Source organism: Eleutherodactylus coqui, chromosome 2 (assembly GCF_035609145.1).
Source record: "Eleutherodactylus coqui strain aEleCoq1 chromosome 2, aEleCoq1.hap1, whole genome shotgun sequence".
NCBI classification, from domain to species: domain Eukaryota; kingdom Metazoa; phylum Chordata; class Amphibia; order Anura; family Eleutherodactylidae; genus Eleutherodactylus; species Eleutherodactylus coqui.
The window spans coordinates 85,121,839-85,137,534 of NC_089838.1; the positions used below are offsets into that span (position 1 = coordinate 85,121,839).

General features: G+C 42.1%; 1 protein-coding gene across 2 annotated transcripts in view; it reads right to left on the reverse strand.

Moving 5' to 3' along the window:
- RGS14 (regulator of G protein signaling 14) overlaps nucleotides 1–15,696 on the reverse strand; it is a 65,404-nt gene that overhangs the window by 15,154 nt on the left and 34,554 nt on the right. For both annotated transcript variants that reach the window (XM_066591171.1, XM_066591170.1), the window contains exons 8-12: nucleotides 14,778–14,887; nucleotides 12,401–12,604; nucleotides 10,198–10,274; nucleotides 7,342–7,468; nucleotides 844–925 (exon numbers count right to left, since the gene is read on the reverse strand). In XM_066591171.1, coding sequence (XP_066447268.1) covers nucleotides 844–925; nucleotides 7,342–7,468; nucleotides 10,198–10,274; nucleotides 12,401–12,604; nucleotides 14,778–14,887 — 600 coding nt within the window. The remainder of the gene's footprint in view (nucleotides 1–843; nucleotides 926–7,341; nucleotides 7,469–10,197; nucleotides 10,275–12,400; nucleotides 12,605–14,777; nucleotides 14,888–15,696) is intronic.

Consider the following 15,696-nt stretch of genomic DNA (forward strand, 5'->3'; position numbering starts at 1 on the left):
ACACCATCTCCCCCATACTTTATAGAATTCTCCTGGCCATTTTCTATTTTTATAGACTATGTTCTCATACGGCAAGGTGGAATTAACGATATTCTGCCGCATTGAGAGCGTTGGGGAACGTCTATCCATCCAGCGTAAGGCTATCGTTTTGCGAGCCAGAAACAACACCTTAGTAAGGTACATCCAATTGTGAAATTGCCAATGCTCCTCATCCAAAACACCCAGCAAGCATATGATCGGATCAAGTGGGATTGGCATCCCCATTAACTGGCTTAGAAAAATTCTGTAACCTCCCTCCAGTATGCATAAATATCTGGGCAGCTCCATATTAAATAGTTGAAATTTGCACCCGGTGCTCGTCATTGATGACATTGGATGGTAGATACCCTGTTCATTTTATGCAACCTAGTCGGTGTTAGATAGCAACGGTGAAGTATATACAGTTGGGTTAATCTATTATTTGCAGCTGGTGATACCATGGTATATGATGCCTTCGCGACATCCCATTGCTCACCAGTAAGGGAGGGGATAAGTTCCTTCCATCTATCCAACACTGACACTGGCACATCGGAAATTTTAGAATACAGCAGATGAGTGTTCAATGCCAATTTTAGAGCCGTGGGGCCTGAGTGCGCATTATGCCTATCAGAGGGTACAGAGAAAAAGGTTGTCTTGGTTCTGGAAATTGTGTCGTAAGAGTGTGCCATAGTTGGAAGTATCTATAGAACCCAGCCCTAGGAAGTAACTCATTTATTGCAGCCAATCCCCCAGAAATTCAGCTACATGTGAGCATATCTTTGGGGTTTGTTCACAACAGCTGAGAACATAAATAAATAGTCTTACCTGCAGGAACTTGCAAGACAAGAGTCTGTCCTGCCACTTGAGTGACAGAAGTGGTTTGGTCTAGTACACGTGGCTCACCCATCTGATAAAGAAAAATTACACAAGCGGTTATTTACACTGTCTGATTTGATTAATAAAAAATAAAAAACAATAGCTAATTCAGACTATTTTGTCTTTGCGTTTTGTTCCTATTAAGTTTTCCGAGCTGAAATTAGAATGTGAGAAAAGTAATCCCGTGAAGATAAACTCCCACGTGCAAAGTGGTTATTTATATACCTGTAAGGAGTGTTGAGCGAACCGAATCAGTAGGACCAGAGGCGTAACTTAAAGCTCCTGGGCCCCAATGCAAAACCTGTAACAGGGCCCCAACTATAATGCTTTATTCATAGTACTGGGCTCCCTATATGGAGAAGAGGGGCCTTATGGGCCCCCTAAGGCTCCTGGGCCCGGGTGCAACCACATCCTCTGGATCACCTATAGTTACGCCAATGAGTAGAACCCTGTTTCAGGTTGAACTCTGCTAATAGTTCAGTTGATCTTGAACTAAGCTGTTCGGCAACTGGACTTGTGACAACAGCTTAATTCGAGATCAATAGCTGAAACAATAGCATGTCTTGAACCGAACCAGAAGTTCACCAATACCCCTAAAACTGGTGTATAATACTGTCTTAGCCATAAAAGTCCTGTGTAACACTCTGAGTGATCTTCAGGGCTTCTATGCCTCTTAAACAGTACTATACACCAGTTTTTGGGGTATTGGTGAATGTCTGGTTTGGTTCAAACTAATTTGAACTGCACCTAACTCTTTTCAAAAGTTCAGCAAACCAGCTTATCTTAACTTTTCAAAAGTTCATTCCTCATTGCTTGTAAGTCATAGTAATTAATATATAGGTAGCATCTTTTTAATCTGAGGGTCCTCCAAAGCCAAACCGATCAAAAGAGGGATGGCTAGTTCCACTCCTGGGGAATTAGTTATTTTGTTGGCTACAGAAATGGAGGTAACAAATAACCATGGAACCCCACAGCATACTTAAACGTCATTCCCACTCAGTAATAACCATAGTTTATCATTACTTAGGTAATCAACCTGGCCTTTTTGTCTGTTAGTATGTCCACCAAGAATTGTCAGGTGGCATCAGGACTTACTATTGTTTCAATCAACAAGTCCAGTTGCCACCCAACAATTAGCAGCCATGTGGTTAGAACAGATCAACCATAGCATGTGTGGGCATACTTTAAAAGTTCATCCCACAAATGGTACAAGCCATAGAATAGTTGATAAATGTCTGATTCTGGGGTCCCCAACACTGTGATCAGCGGGAGTGTCCTACATCATTTGTGGGACATCCTCTTTAACAGACACAAGAATCAGGGCAATTACTGTAATGATCAAACTTTATCTTTCTTGTAATGTATTGATTTTTGGTATTGTTTACCACATCTCTCTTTTAGGCAAGTTGGAAAAACTGTAGAAAAGGGTCTAAAAACACAAAGCATGTAAAACTGTTTTCTGGTATAATTTACGCCAAAAAACTTGTATTTTGAATTGTAAATTTGCCCCATTTTCCCAGAAGTGTTTCCGAGGCTTCAAAGGAGGCTATTTAGTAAGTGTAACCGCAGTCACACGACTAGTAGTCCAGACGCCCTACTATAAAGAGTTCTCTTCTAGACTTTGCCTTTAGCCTCAGAGATGCGGCACAATAGGAATATGTTTTGGATTATAATCGCCAAATTAATTCAGTCACAGCACATTTAGTGAGGAAGAATCATTTATCAGGATATTAACAAGGAGCAATGCTAAGACACTGAATGACCTTCATCAGAATGGAGCTGATCTGACATGATAATGAAGCCCTGATTCATTTCCGACTCCTGCAATGTGTGTGACATGTGACGGGCTACATTTCCTATTGTGTAATGCGCTTCCGTGCCATTATGACTTCTCTTAAGTATCTGGCAAATAAAGGGGAAATTATAATAGCTTTAATAATATATAGTATAGATAGTTTTCCCTCCATGCTGTTATTATTGCTTCCCAAAACACGCTGCACTAAAGGGAAATATTACTTTGATTGTAATAAACTAATTGTTCACTTTTTAATTGTGACATTTTAAATATGACTTCTGTTCTACACAAGCGGCGAAATAGTCAGCCGGAAGGAAAAAAGTATAATGTAGAAGATACATAAGCAGATAGAATTGTATGTTGCAACATACTGTATCCACCAAATCCATGCAGTGAATAATATATCAGAGGTATGAGCCCCCCCTTGTGTGTATATATCATACATGCATACACGTATCTCCTGGAGAGTGGTTGAGTGCAACTGAGTTTTAGGTGTCTTTCCTCTCATCGTCACAGGTGTCATGTGATGAATAATTCACTGTTATATTAGTAGGTGTGTATATAGTTGTTATGTTCAGATATTTAGGTTATGCCCTTTTTTTTACTCTAAAGTTTTAGGCAGGGGTCGAAAAAAATGCAAAGTAAGAGTGCTTTCAAAAATAGAAAATGTTAATGATTTACTTTTGGCAATGAAAAAAAGAGAAATCTAATTTGGTGTGACCACTCTTTGCCTTTTAAACAGGTACATGTACACAAGGTCAGTGATTTTGTAGGATTATACCCAAGTGTGCTTCTATTATACCAAAGAGATGACAAAGATCATCATTTTCATATGTAGGTTGAAACTGAAACAAAAACAGTTGTGTAGGAGGCTTAAAACTAGGTTAAGAACAGCCAAACTGGTGAGGTTGTGGAAGACAGTTTCCTGTCACACCATAGAAAGACTGCATAAACATAAAAATTGGAATAAGTCAGCACTTATGGCAAGACTGAGCACAGCAACAAGACACAAGGTGGTTATACTGCATCAGTAAGGTCTCTCCCAGGCAAAGATTTCAAAGCAGACTGTATGACAAGATGTGCTGCTCAAGTTCTTTTGAAGAAGCACAAACAAATTGGCAACATTGAGGACCATGGGTGCAGTGGTCGGCCAAGGAAACTTAGTGTAGTAGAGGAAATACACATCTTGATTAATTCCCTTAAAAATTGGAAGATGGCCAGTAGTGTCATCAGCTCAGAACCATCAGAAACCAGTAGGACCCGGGTACACCCATCTGCTGTTTGGAGAAGTCTGGACAAATGTGGTCTTCATAGAAGAACTGCAGCCCGAAAGCTATATGTTTGACATAGAGGCAAGGCCAAGAGACTCAACTATGCACGAAAGGATAGGAACTGCAGAAAAATGGCAGCAGGTGCTCTGGACTAAGGAGTTAAAATGTGAAATTCTTGGCTGCAACAGCAGGCAGTTTGTTTGCCGAAGGGCTGGAGAACGGTACAATAATGAGTGCCTGCAGGCAGTAGTGAAGCATGGTGGAGGTTCCTTGCAAGTTTGGGGCTGCATTTCAGCAAATGGAAATGGGTATTTGGTCTGGATTAATGGTATCCATCATACAATACCGTCAGGGAGGTGACTGATAGGCTCAAAATTTATTCTGCACCAGGTCAACGACCCAGTCAATATCATAAAGAACTATCTGCAGTATAAGAACAAGGAGTCCTGGAAGCGATGATATGGCCCCGGAAGAGCCCTGATGTCAACATCATTGTGTCTGGGATAACATGAAGAGACAGAAGGATTTGAGCAAGCCTACATCCACAGAAGATCTGTAGTTACTTCTCCAAGATGTTTGGAACAACCTCCCCGCCAAATTCCTTTAAAAACTGTGTGCAAGTGTACCTGGAAGAATTGATGCTGCTCTGAAGGTAAAAGGGTGGTCAACCCAAATATGGATTTGATTTAGATTTCTCTTGTGTTCATTCACTTTGTATTTTGTTAACTGACAAAACAAACTATTAACACTTGTACTCTTGAAAGCATTCTTGCTTTGCAGCATTTTTCCCACACCAGCCTAAAACTTTTGCACAGTATTATATACAGTACATTTCCATTACAGACTTTAATGTCATATCCATAGGATATGCTATAAAAGTCTAGTAGATACGAGTCCCATTTCTGCGACCAATACCTATATCGAGATCTGAGCCCAACAATCCCTGGACTAGCTGTATGTGGTAGTCGGAAGTTATGGAAAAGTCAAGTGGGCTGTATTACACTGTTTCCATATCCCACATAGAAGTGATTGAGAGTTACAGAAATAGCATAGCACGGCCCACTTGTCCATTTCCATACACTGGCTGGGGATTTCAAAGGGGTATCCTCACACCTGATGAACCAAGATGCAAACACCCCATTAAGAAGTTTTTGCAATTACTGAAATAATGGCATATTGATGTAAGACATGGTGTTTGTGGTGCACACAGTGGCAGTGACTAACCAACATTGCACTGAGGGAGTCCAGCTATGAATGGTGGAGAACTACATACTGATCAGTCCACATAAGTGTGAAGACATGGACCTTGTGGCAAGCTCTATTTTAACAGCAACCCTTCCCACCAACCAGGAGTTGCTCCTATGATTTTAGCAGTAACAGTGTCCTTGTGCTAAGAGGTTAGTGACACTGTATGCTAGAGGAAGGTACGGAGTACCTGAGCAGATGCTCCATCCTATTTACGTTCACCTGTATGAGAGTTAGACATCTAAGTTGTCTGCTTTTAACACTTTGCAATCCAATTTTGGATTCAGGGTTTCCTAGGGGGTTTTCTCTTTCTGCCATTATACAATGGCGCCATCTGCTGGCTAGAGCCAGTACTGCAGTATGGGACATGCTGAAGAGGCCCCTGACAACAGAGTGGCCAGTAATATACAGTAAGAATACCCTGCCGGCCGTCTTCCGACATCGAAGCTTTCCATAAGATTGTCTGAAGACGTCAGACAGTGGATTGGAAAGGGTTAATGCTATTGTAAAAGTAAAGAAGATAGGAGCTTTATAAGGCAACCCTCTTGAGGAGGATAATTGGCATAATTAGATACGTATGTAATTGGAATAATTAGGTATGTAGACAGATTCCTCAGCAGTCTTCCTTTGTCAGATCTGCCAAGTATGAACAGTGATCATCCAAATAAGAATAGGAAGGGTAATAATAAATGGATCACGCTGACACTTCTCGAGATAAAGCATTTGTAGATGGATGTGATAGAAAATACTTTTATTGCTGTGACAGGTTTATGTGTTTCAAACCCGGGCAGATCTTTTGTTTCGAATGATTACAGTGTTGCAATAAAACTGTCTTTCACCATATCTATCTATGAATCTTCCTTGGAAGAAGTGCCAGTGTGGTTCATTCATTTTTACCCTTCCTTTGCCCACTTGGAGTGTCTGATTTAGCTCTCTGCTACAGTCAGAACTTGAGGGTGCTACGACTCGTGGCTGGGGCATTTACAGCCAGATGCCATAGACAGCCCTCCTGGATGTTAAATCAGGTGGCTAGGAGGTAGACCCTGACATCGATAGCAGGTTTATAGAGCCCATAACAATAGCAGGGGGCATCATGGAACAATTATTGATATTTGGCATACTGCAAAGAGACACACCAATTTCAATTGGCTCTGGCATTTGCAATGTTTAACGGGAACCTGTCACCACCATCTCACGACCAAAACTAACTTCACTGTCCAGCAGGAGATGAAATGTCAATTACTTCCCATCGCCTTTTCTTTTTTGTAATTAGCCCATGTCCGCAATTAGGTTGCAAAGTTATCCCAAGCCATATATATAAATGAGCAGAGAAGAGTCATGCTGATTCATGAGCTGCCAAGCTAACTACACCCACTTTATCTCGATAGACAGGGTTTCCTATTTAAAGGAGGATGTGTTGAGCTGCCCATCAAGAGAAAGGGGTTGGGGTTAGCTCAGCAATGAATCAGGGTGACTCTTCTTGGCCAGATGACTCTTCTCTACTCATCTTCATATGGTATAGGATAGCTTTGCAACCTAATTGCGGAGGTACATGGGTTTATTACAAAAAGACAAGGCATTAGAAGTCATTGCTTTTTCATCCGCTGTCAGTCAGTGACATTAGTTTTTAGGTGTGAGATGGTGGTGACCGATTCCTTTAAGAACTATGTACCTCTAATAAATAGGACTGTTGTACACCTAGTCTGTTGGCCGAAGCCTGTGGAAGCCCATGTTATGTACTGTTGTGTTCATCAGTAAAGTTACTTTTGGTGCAAGAGAACCGAGCATGCGCCAAAAAATAATAGCAACTCACTTGCGCCACACTACACTGGACATTTGGGGAAAATTGCCTCTTGGCTCAGATATTAGAAGATGCACAATCTGAAGTACAAAAAGCTTATAAGGATGCACACACTTGAGACATATAGCATGTCCAGAGGTTATGCCCTAAATGTCTGATAGATACTTAGCTCACTTCTGTTGTGGAACTGCACAATCTATTGTGAAAATAAGGATCCTTTGACCCCACTTAGGTTTGCTATGAAGCCCTACGATTTCTCTATATGCCCTGGTAACTTGTGAAATGAGCCATTTCAGAGCTATGAGTACATTAGGAAATCTAAATCCAGTACTTACCTTCTGCAGAACAACATGTTGGTTCCCTAGTCCATACTTCTTCAAAGTGGACTGTAAAGCTTCATGTATGGTCTTTGTAGGCTTAGACACAATGCGCAAACTTTTATTCATTGGTTCAATCTGTAAACTAAGAGTGTGACAAAGAATAAAATTGTGCTTTAAATTGACAATTAACTATAAACTGTGTGATTGGCGTGAATGAAACATCCCATGTAAATGGGTTCTGTCACTTTTAGACAGGTTTTATATATATTTGTCATTTAAGTGGTTCTAATGTTGTCTTTGATTTTATAATAGATTTGTGTGACCAATACATTGGCATCATATAATATATAAGCAATGTGTAGTCATTGCCAGTCAGATGTAACATTCAGAGTCTATGAGAGGCCTATTCTTATCAGTTCCATAGACGCTGAATAGAGCAACAGAGTACATGTTCGAACCTCCGCTCCATTCAAACTTCCTATCCCTGTATATACGAGATGTTAATAGGAGGTTCATGATGCATCTAGGTTTTTCTAAGGGTTTATTCCCACGTACGTATTTTTTGTAAGCCAAAACCAGGATCGGGTCCAAAATACATAAGAAATGCAAATCTTTCTATTATACTTTTTCTCTGTACGTTCCACTCCTGGTTTTGGCTTACAAAATACTGATGAAAGATACAGACACGGAAATAAGCCCTTACTATGATATCATCTGAAATCTTTTATGCATTTCTGTTTTGTAATTTGTGTGCTTAATTGTGTCATCCTGGAAATGGATTGTGTTGCTGACTGGCTCTTTAATTATGTTGAGATAGTTGAATTTTGCTAAAAATTTCATTCAGTTCGAACCCAAACTTTGGATGGTTTATCTCAACCAAATCCACTAAAATTTGTCTTCTTCCTTTTTTTCTTTCTTTTTCTTTTAGATTTTCTTATTTTTCCTTATTAACATTACCTTAAAACAGCTCAAACGTACTCAAATACAATCCTAGGAGTCCAGTCAGTAGCTCTCCCTGGTGTGCCATCCAGCCCTTGGACAGCTCCTCTGCTAAAGCATAGCAATGATTCCATGTTCCCTGATCTATCCCCCTGTTCTAGCTCCCATCAGTTCCCAATTGGGCTAACTATAAAAGCCTGACTCTGCTACTGCTCAAGTGCGTGATTATTGTGCTGCACAGCCTTAGTCAAGCTCCTCTCCTGCCTGCTCCTCTGCAAATCCAAACTGAGATCTGCCAATACGGACCTCTGGCTTTCCTCCTGACTGCAATACTTGCCGTCTCCTTTGTACCGCAAACTGAGACCTACCAATACCGACCTCTGGCTTTCCTTCAGACTACAATACCTGCCTCCTCCTTTGTATTGCAAACTAAGACCTACCAATATCTACCTCTGGCTCTCCTCTGACAACTCTCTGGACCTGCATGGCTACTACACCCACAGCTCCAAACTCAGCAGCAGAAACTCTAGTTAGGCACCAGTTTTAGGGCAACTGATGAAGTTCTTGTTTGGTTCAAGCTAATTCAGACCGGACCATAATTTTTGCCCATATTTGGTGAACTGGCCAAACTGAACTATTGAAAAGTTCACTCATCAGTGCTAATTCACATCTATATACCCTGCAGTTATTTACAGTAGCACATGATTGCCCAAAGTATGCGTTAGCTATACATAATTACATCAGCTTGTTCTGAAACTCATGTTGTCAGGTGACTCACCAGCCCCCAAATTCTTATACATGTATTAAAAAAATCACTCACTGTCAAGTAAATTGGTTGAGCTGTGGTGGGTACTCACAGAAGCTATGATTAGAGCTCTCAACAGCAGTAAATCTGCCTATTGACTGTTTCTAGATTTTTATTACATTGCACAAAGGAATAGTAAGTTAATAATGAAGATATATAAGACATATGCTTGGCTTTAAACTTGATGACTAAATGTTTAATGTCTGGCGTAGGAAGATGAATAAAAGACTATTGTACATTATTACTCCACGATGTCTCATTTCTTAACGTCATTTACTTCTCTCTATTTTCATAGATGATCATTTCCTATAGAAGCTTCTAATAAGTCTTCTCATATCCACTCTCATCAAGAGATCAGATACAATAGGACAACAGGACTCTAATATTCTGTGTTCTCGCATATTCTGTGTTCACCCTCCTTCCTCTTCGGGTGACGGAAACTAGATTAGGTAAATTAACAAGCAATGATCACAAATGGAAACAATCATTTCTCAGCATTGGATATCTTGTCTATTGGACAAAATGGACAGAAGATAAAAGTGATCTGTTGGAGAAGAAGAAAAGAGAAGGAAAAGATTATCTTCTCCTCTGAAGGATGGAGTTTGTATGAATGTTTGTAGAAACCCACATAAATATCCATACAAATGTTGTCCTTGATGAGATTAGGGGGAAAGAGTTGTTTCATGGTTCTTAGACAGTGTTTATACACCAGTTTTAGGGGGATTGGTGAAGGTTGGCCTAACAGAACTTTTCAAAGGTTCACTCCTCTTTAGACATGAAGCATTTTATTTTCTTCTCCAGTCTAGGACACTACGGTGACTTTTGGCTGTGTACCATGGGATCACAATGTCACATTAATGACTGTGCTCACTATTACTTCCGGTATATATGAGAGAACCCCCAGCATAGCTTGTTCTTGCTATAATGGAAATTCTGCTTTATAAGAAGATTATATGAGACTCCTCTGATCCGGGAGGACATGGTTGTCTGTGGCAGCCCGGTGTCTATTAGGAAAAGGCAGTGATGATTGTCACCAGTTCTAGCGATGAGAGAAAACTCTGTTCTTGTGAAGACAGTACGTAGATTTTTTATTATCCAAAATAGTGCAAAAATGAAAGCCAACTCACTCAAAACTGATCCTGTTCTCCAGCTTCACCTCCTGGTCAGTAAGAACAGTGCACTCCTGATTAAGGGCCAGCGCCTTCTGCAAGGACAATCCAGATATTGCATGGTTACAAGGATGCTACAACACTACATACCATCGTCCCCAGGACAGGCTGTGGGTACAGTCCAGTGAAACCTCTTCAGAAGACCACCTCTTAGAGACGACAACCCCTAAATTTACATTCCATTATCTCTAACTAGTTTTCATCCACCAGTTCCATCCACCATATGTATAATTGATCCTCTTCTTTCAAAGGCCTCCTCTGTAGAACAGCATTTTTTACAGCAATTTTGGGTGTCTGTCTCAAGGAGGTTCAACTACTGAAATATTAGGTTTGGCATTGGAAAAATCAGAAGGACAGTTGCCCACTACCTTCCCCTCATTGCACTGTATGGTGGGCTCTATAAACTCTAGCATTGAGTCTACCGGGAGGAGTACACAGTCCAATTTATGGTCAACTATAAAGCGGTTAAACCCACTGATCTGCAGATGATGCTTAGATATATTCCAAACTCTGTTAAGGACCTTTTACATTGGTCGGCAGTCTAATTTCATCAGCCCTCGTACACAGCATTCAAACTGAAAGTCCTGCCGGCGGCTCACGGGCTTCTCGTTCGCATCTCACTCAGCGCTTCACCTCCTATGGGAAGCGCTGATCAGGAAGCTGTCACACAGAGATGAGAAGCCAGCAAGTGCTAGTGAAGTTTTTTAAGCTGACTGAAAAAACTGCTTAAACAGCTTAAACAAGTGAGCGATATTTACGCTTCACGCTGAACGATTATCGCTAATTTCCGCTCGTTTGAACGAATTTTCAGCAATAATGGTTGTGTGTGAAAGGGCCTTTAGCTCACAGAACGAGCAACATTTAACCTGACTTTTAATGTGTTAAGATAACCTTCTGTGCCACAGCTTTTACCCCTTTCAATTGCTTTACATTAGCTTTCGTTGTGTTCACAATAGCATTTCAGTGGCTTAAGATAACTTGTTGCAGAAGGTTATCAATCCTGTTAAACATTGCTGCATCCGTTTGTCCTATAATTTGATCCCGGTTATGTAATATTTGGAGCTACATAGTATCATTTATGGCACTGGCACTTTAACAATGCCGCTCTGTACTACAATGCAAAGATCAAAACCGCCATCTAGTGGTCAGTTTGTGTACTGCAGAATCCCTCTATAGTCTCCTTTCCTAAAACAAACACATACTAGTGTGGTGAAAAGACAGACATATGATGTGTGTCTAGTGAAGATTACACCTTATAGATTTCAGCGAGAGATGATACATTAATATACATGTATATGTTCCATGTATGGGCCTTATATGTTCAGAATTTATTACATTTTTTCTAGAATGAAAAAAGGAAACCACATGTAAATATAAAGTCCTCAGGTCGTTGTCTCCAGTCTTAATTAGTTTTCTAAGAATGCTGGGTGACAGCCAATAACATGTTAGTTCTCCCAGAATAAATAAACCAAACCAGCTATGTATTTAGATCAGCTTCCTTTGCCATATTGCAGCAATACTAAGCAGATTTGTCCTTAAGAACCCTTACATGGGTTGTCTAGTTGTAAACTATTGATGGCCTATCCTCAGGATAGGCCATCAATGGTAGATCAGCCAGAATCTGCTGCCAGGAATCCCTGCTGATCAACTGTTCACCAAGCCAGTGCACTGAGCTGATTTCTGCAGGAAGTAAGCAGCTCTGTTCTCTCTGTAATGGCCAGGCATGGTATTGCAAGCAAAGTTCACATTTAAAGTAAGTGAAACCTTTGTCTGTAATACCAGGCCTGCCCACTGCAGTGAGAATGGAGCTGTTTGCTTTCTGCAGCAATGAGCTCAGTGCACAAATACACTCCCAGAGAACAGCTGATCAGTGTGGTTGACTGGCAACAGACAATCTAGTATTGATAACCTATCCTGAGAAAGGATAAGATCACAGCGCACCCTGCCCACAGATAGTGAGCGCTGCATCACCTGACCAGCGGTGACAGTGCTCACTGGCAGTTGCTGGGGTGCGCTGTAATTTGGGGGTGGCATTGTGAAGTATTGGAGGTGAGGGGAACGCTTAGCAGGCTGAAATCAGCTGCAGATATACAGCTGAATCCTAGCCCAAATCATGAATAGCCTTCCGTAATGTCTTCTATGCGATTGACTATACAAATACCTGCTCGTTTCCAGCTAGATACACCTTGACATCTGAAGAATTATACCCCCGCTTCTCACAGACCCCGGACAGCATTTCTTGTATGGTTAGTCCGGGTTTGACAGCCGTGAGCGAGGCGGTGCCGTCCGGAAGGTAAACGCAGCAGTATTTGATAGGTTTGCTGTCGGCGTCGCGTTCGCTGCTGCCCAGGCTGCCGCTGTCATGCTGGCAAGAAAAAGAATGAAATATACAGTAAGACCGCTTCAGACTGGTGTAACCCGGGCAGGTTCTATCCCCAAAGATAAGAAGTGTTCAGTGACTTTATGGGGGATAACCAGCCTCCTGGTTGGGTGGGAGATGCCTCCAACATCAGATCACGGGGAGCGGAGAGGATCAAGAATGTGCACTACACAACACATCCCACCCTCTGTTCACACCCAACCGGAAGGGTTGTCATAGTGCGTTTATGGACACAGGCGGTTAGTAGACCTCCTCAGTTCTCACCAGCCTTTCTGATGGAGTTGGTAAAGCCAAAACTAGAAGTGGATTCAAAATACAAAAACAGTAGACTCTTTCCTGTATACTTCCTCTCAGGGCTGGAATTAGCCAGCAGGACACACCGCAAGCCGCAGTAGATTTTGCACCAAAATTCGCAGGTTACCTGTGGCTTTTGTTGCAGAATTGAAGAGGACTTCAAACCTGCCTGCAATTCTGCATCAAAATCTGCAGTTAGGCCGGTCTCACACGGAAGTATTTGCACGCACAATGTACAAAGAATAGAACCCATTGATTTCAATGAGTTCACTCACTTTTCCACATTTTGTGCGCACATTTTGGTTACACAAATAAAAGTGCACCATGATCTATTTTTCTGAGCATCTGTGTACCAGATGTTCCCAAAATAGTCAATATGGGGTGCCCAAATGTGTGCCCAATACACAAGGAGAGGTTGGAAAAAGAACACACCTAAAAGTCATTAGACGAATTAGCCATTTCAGTTGGTGCGTCCTTATTTGTCGTGTGCAAATGAACATACGTGTGCTAAAAATGGATTACCTTAATTGCACATTTCAATGACTGGGGGATGGTTGCCTGTTCTTTTTCATGTGCAAATATACATGATTTGCAAGCACAACTTGAACAGTAAAACACATATGTGGGTGCACAAATGCGCAACACTTATTCTGAAAAAATGCAGCACAAATGCGCACGTAAATTCGCCTTAAACTGCATATTCTAAAAATTGTTTCATTGTCTCTGGTTATTAATGGGGCAAATACCTCAGTATTAGGGCTCTTTCACAAGGGCGTAGGCAATTTTCAGTCGGCCAAGTCACAAACAGGCCACATTTCCCGTTTGTGCACCCATTCAGATGGCCCAGATACGGCGAGTATACGACGAGCTGAGTATACCATCGGGCAGGGGGAGACAGTTTAGCACTGCTAAACTGCCTTCCCCCTTTCCGCCCCATCACCGGCTCTCGGCAAGGGGAGGGGCAGGATGGGGCGGGAGCTCGTGTGCTAAGCTCCTACCTCTCTCCGCCACTTGTCGGCTTAGCAACCAGCTCCCGCCCCCTTGCTTTGCAAACAGCCAGCAAGGAGTGGAGAGGAGGAGGGAGGGAGGTGGAAGTTCAGTAGACACACTGCTAGGCTCCCTTCAACCTCCCTTTTCTGGCAGCTACCATAGGCTTCCATAGGAGTCTATGCAGCCGCCGCCGTAATCCAGCCAACTGGCTTTCCTGGCCGTCGAAAAGCAGCCGGCCTGAAATGTGCACCACATGGGCTATCTTGGCTGGGCATTTTTACGCCACGGGAATACACCCAACTGAACTGATGCATTGGTTCGATGGGCAGCGAATATCGGCCGGGCGTGAAAATGGGGCCGATATACGCTCGTGTGAATGAAGCCTTAGGCTGGCTTCACACAGGCATAAGTGTATTTACACGTGCATTTGCACAATGGGTGTTGCATTTTTGCATGCATGTGTGCGTATTTCACTGTAATTTTTGCGCATGCATGCCCTGCACACATGTGCTCACAAAAAAACCTACAAGCATGCTCCCATTGATTTCAATAGGCAATTAAGTTTAATATGTGCTATTTTCAGGCACAATATGCACAGAAATAGGACAAACTGCAGTTTGCAAAAAGTGCACATGTGACTGAACGCACTGAAATGAATGGGACTATTCACTGCATATTGTGCGCGCAAATTCTGCATACGTAATACGCAGTGTGAATGCATTCGTATGAATAGGCTCTTAAAGCGATTAAACACAAGTCTGTGACTTTGTAGTTCATTCATCTGTAATCCAACTCTTCAGTTGAAGAAAGCCGGCAAGTACGATAAGTTATCTCTAGGAGATCATGTGATAAATATCTGCTTTATGTCATGTACCTCTGATTTGCCAGAAAAAGAGGAGATGGTGCAGAGATCCAGGCTGGTTGCAGAGTTCAGAGATCCATCAGACTCGTGTCGGGTTGAGAGTCCATTACTGTCTAAGGCATCTAATAAAGTAAATGCGAAAGCCATGAATGAGTTATAACATCGGCACACACGAGTCGGCCGCACACCAGAACTGCCGTGACTCCCCATACAGCCTGCAGTGGCCATAAATAATACAGCGACGCAGCAGTTACCTGGTCTTACTTGTCGCGGTTTGGTTCGATAATGGCAAACATGGAGCCATCAGTAGGGATTTTGCGCATTTATAACTCTGGCCAAATGTAGTGGACAATGTGAGCGTCTGCGATGTCCAGCAGTCTCTATAGGAGGCTTTCGCACTTGGCATTACTTGGAAGAATGCTGCAGCTTTTTGGGCAGTGTGTCTCACAGAAGTGGATTTAAAAGGAACGGGAAGGATAGAGGAAGGACTTCTACTTCACCTTCTCTTCAGGATCCACTTCTTTGGCTCAAAAACTGCACCAAAAATTGCAGTAAGCATTAAAAAACACTGCTGGGGGAAACGGCCCTAAGGCTTTTAAGTGTCTAACCAGCACTACCTGAACTGCCAATCGGACACCACTGCAACATATTACACCATGTTTAAAGTCAGATTCTAAAGATGAAACTGCTGTTAGGCTTCCTACACATGGGCGATTGCAATAGCGGGTCGTGAAACTAGCGGGTCGTAATATCACGCTCAGGCAAGTGCAATGTACCGGCGGATGCGGGGCGGTTTTCTGTAAAAAACACCTCCCATCACTTCGATGAGGTTGTGATCCTCCGGTGCAACTTTCAGGATCGGCAAGTGTTTCCCATTGTTTTCAATGGGAAACCTCACATCACATCACACACCATGCAATGCATTTTCCTG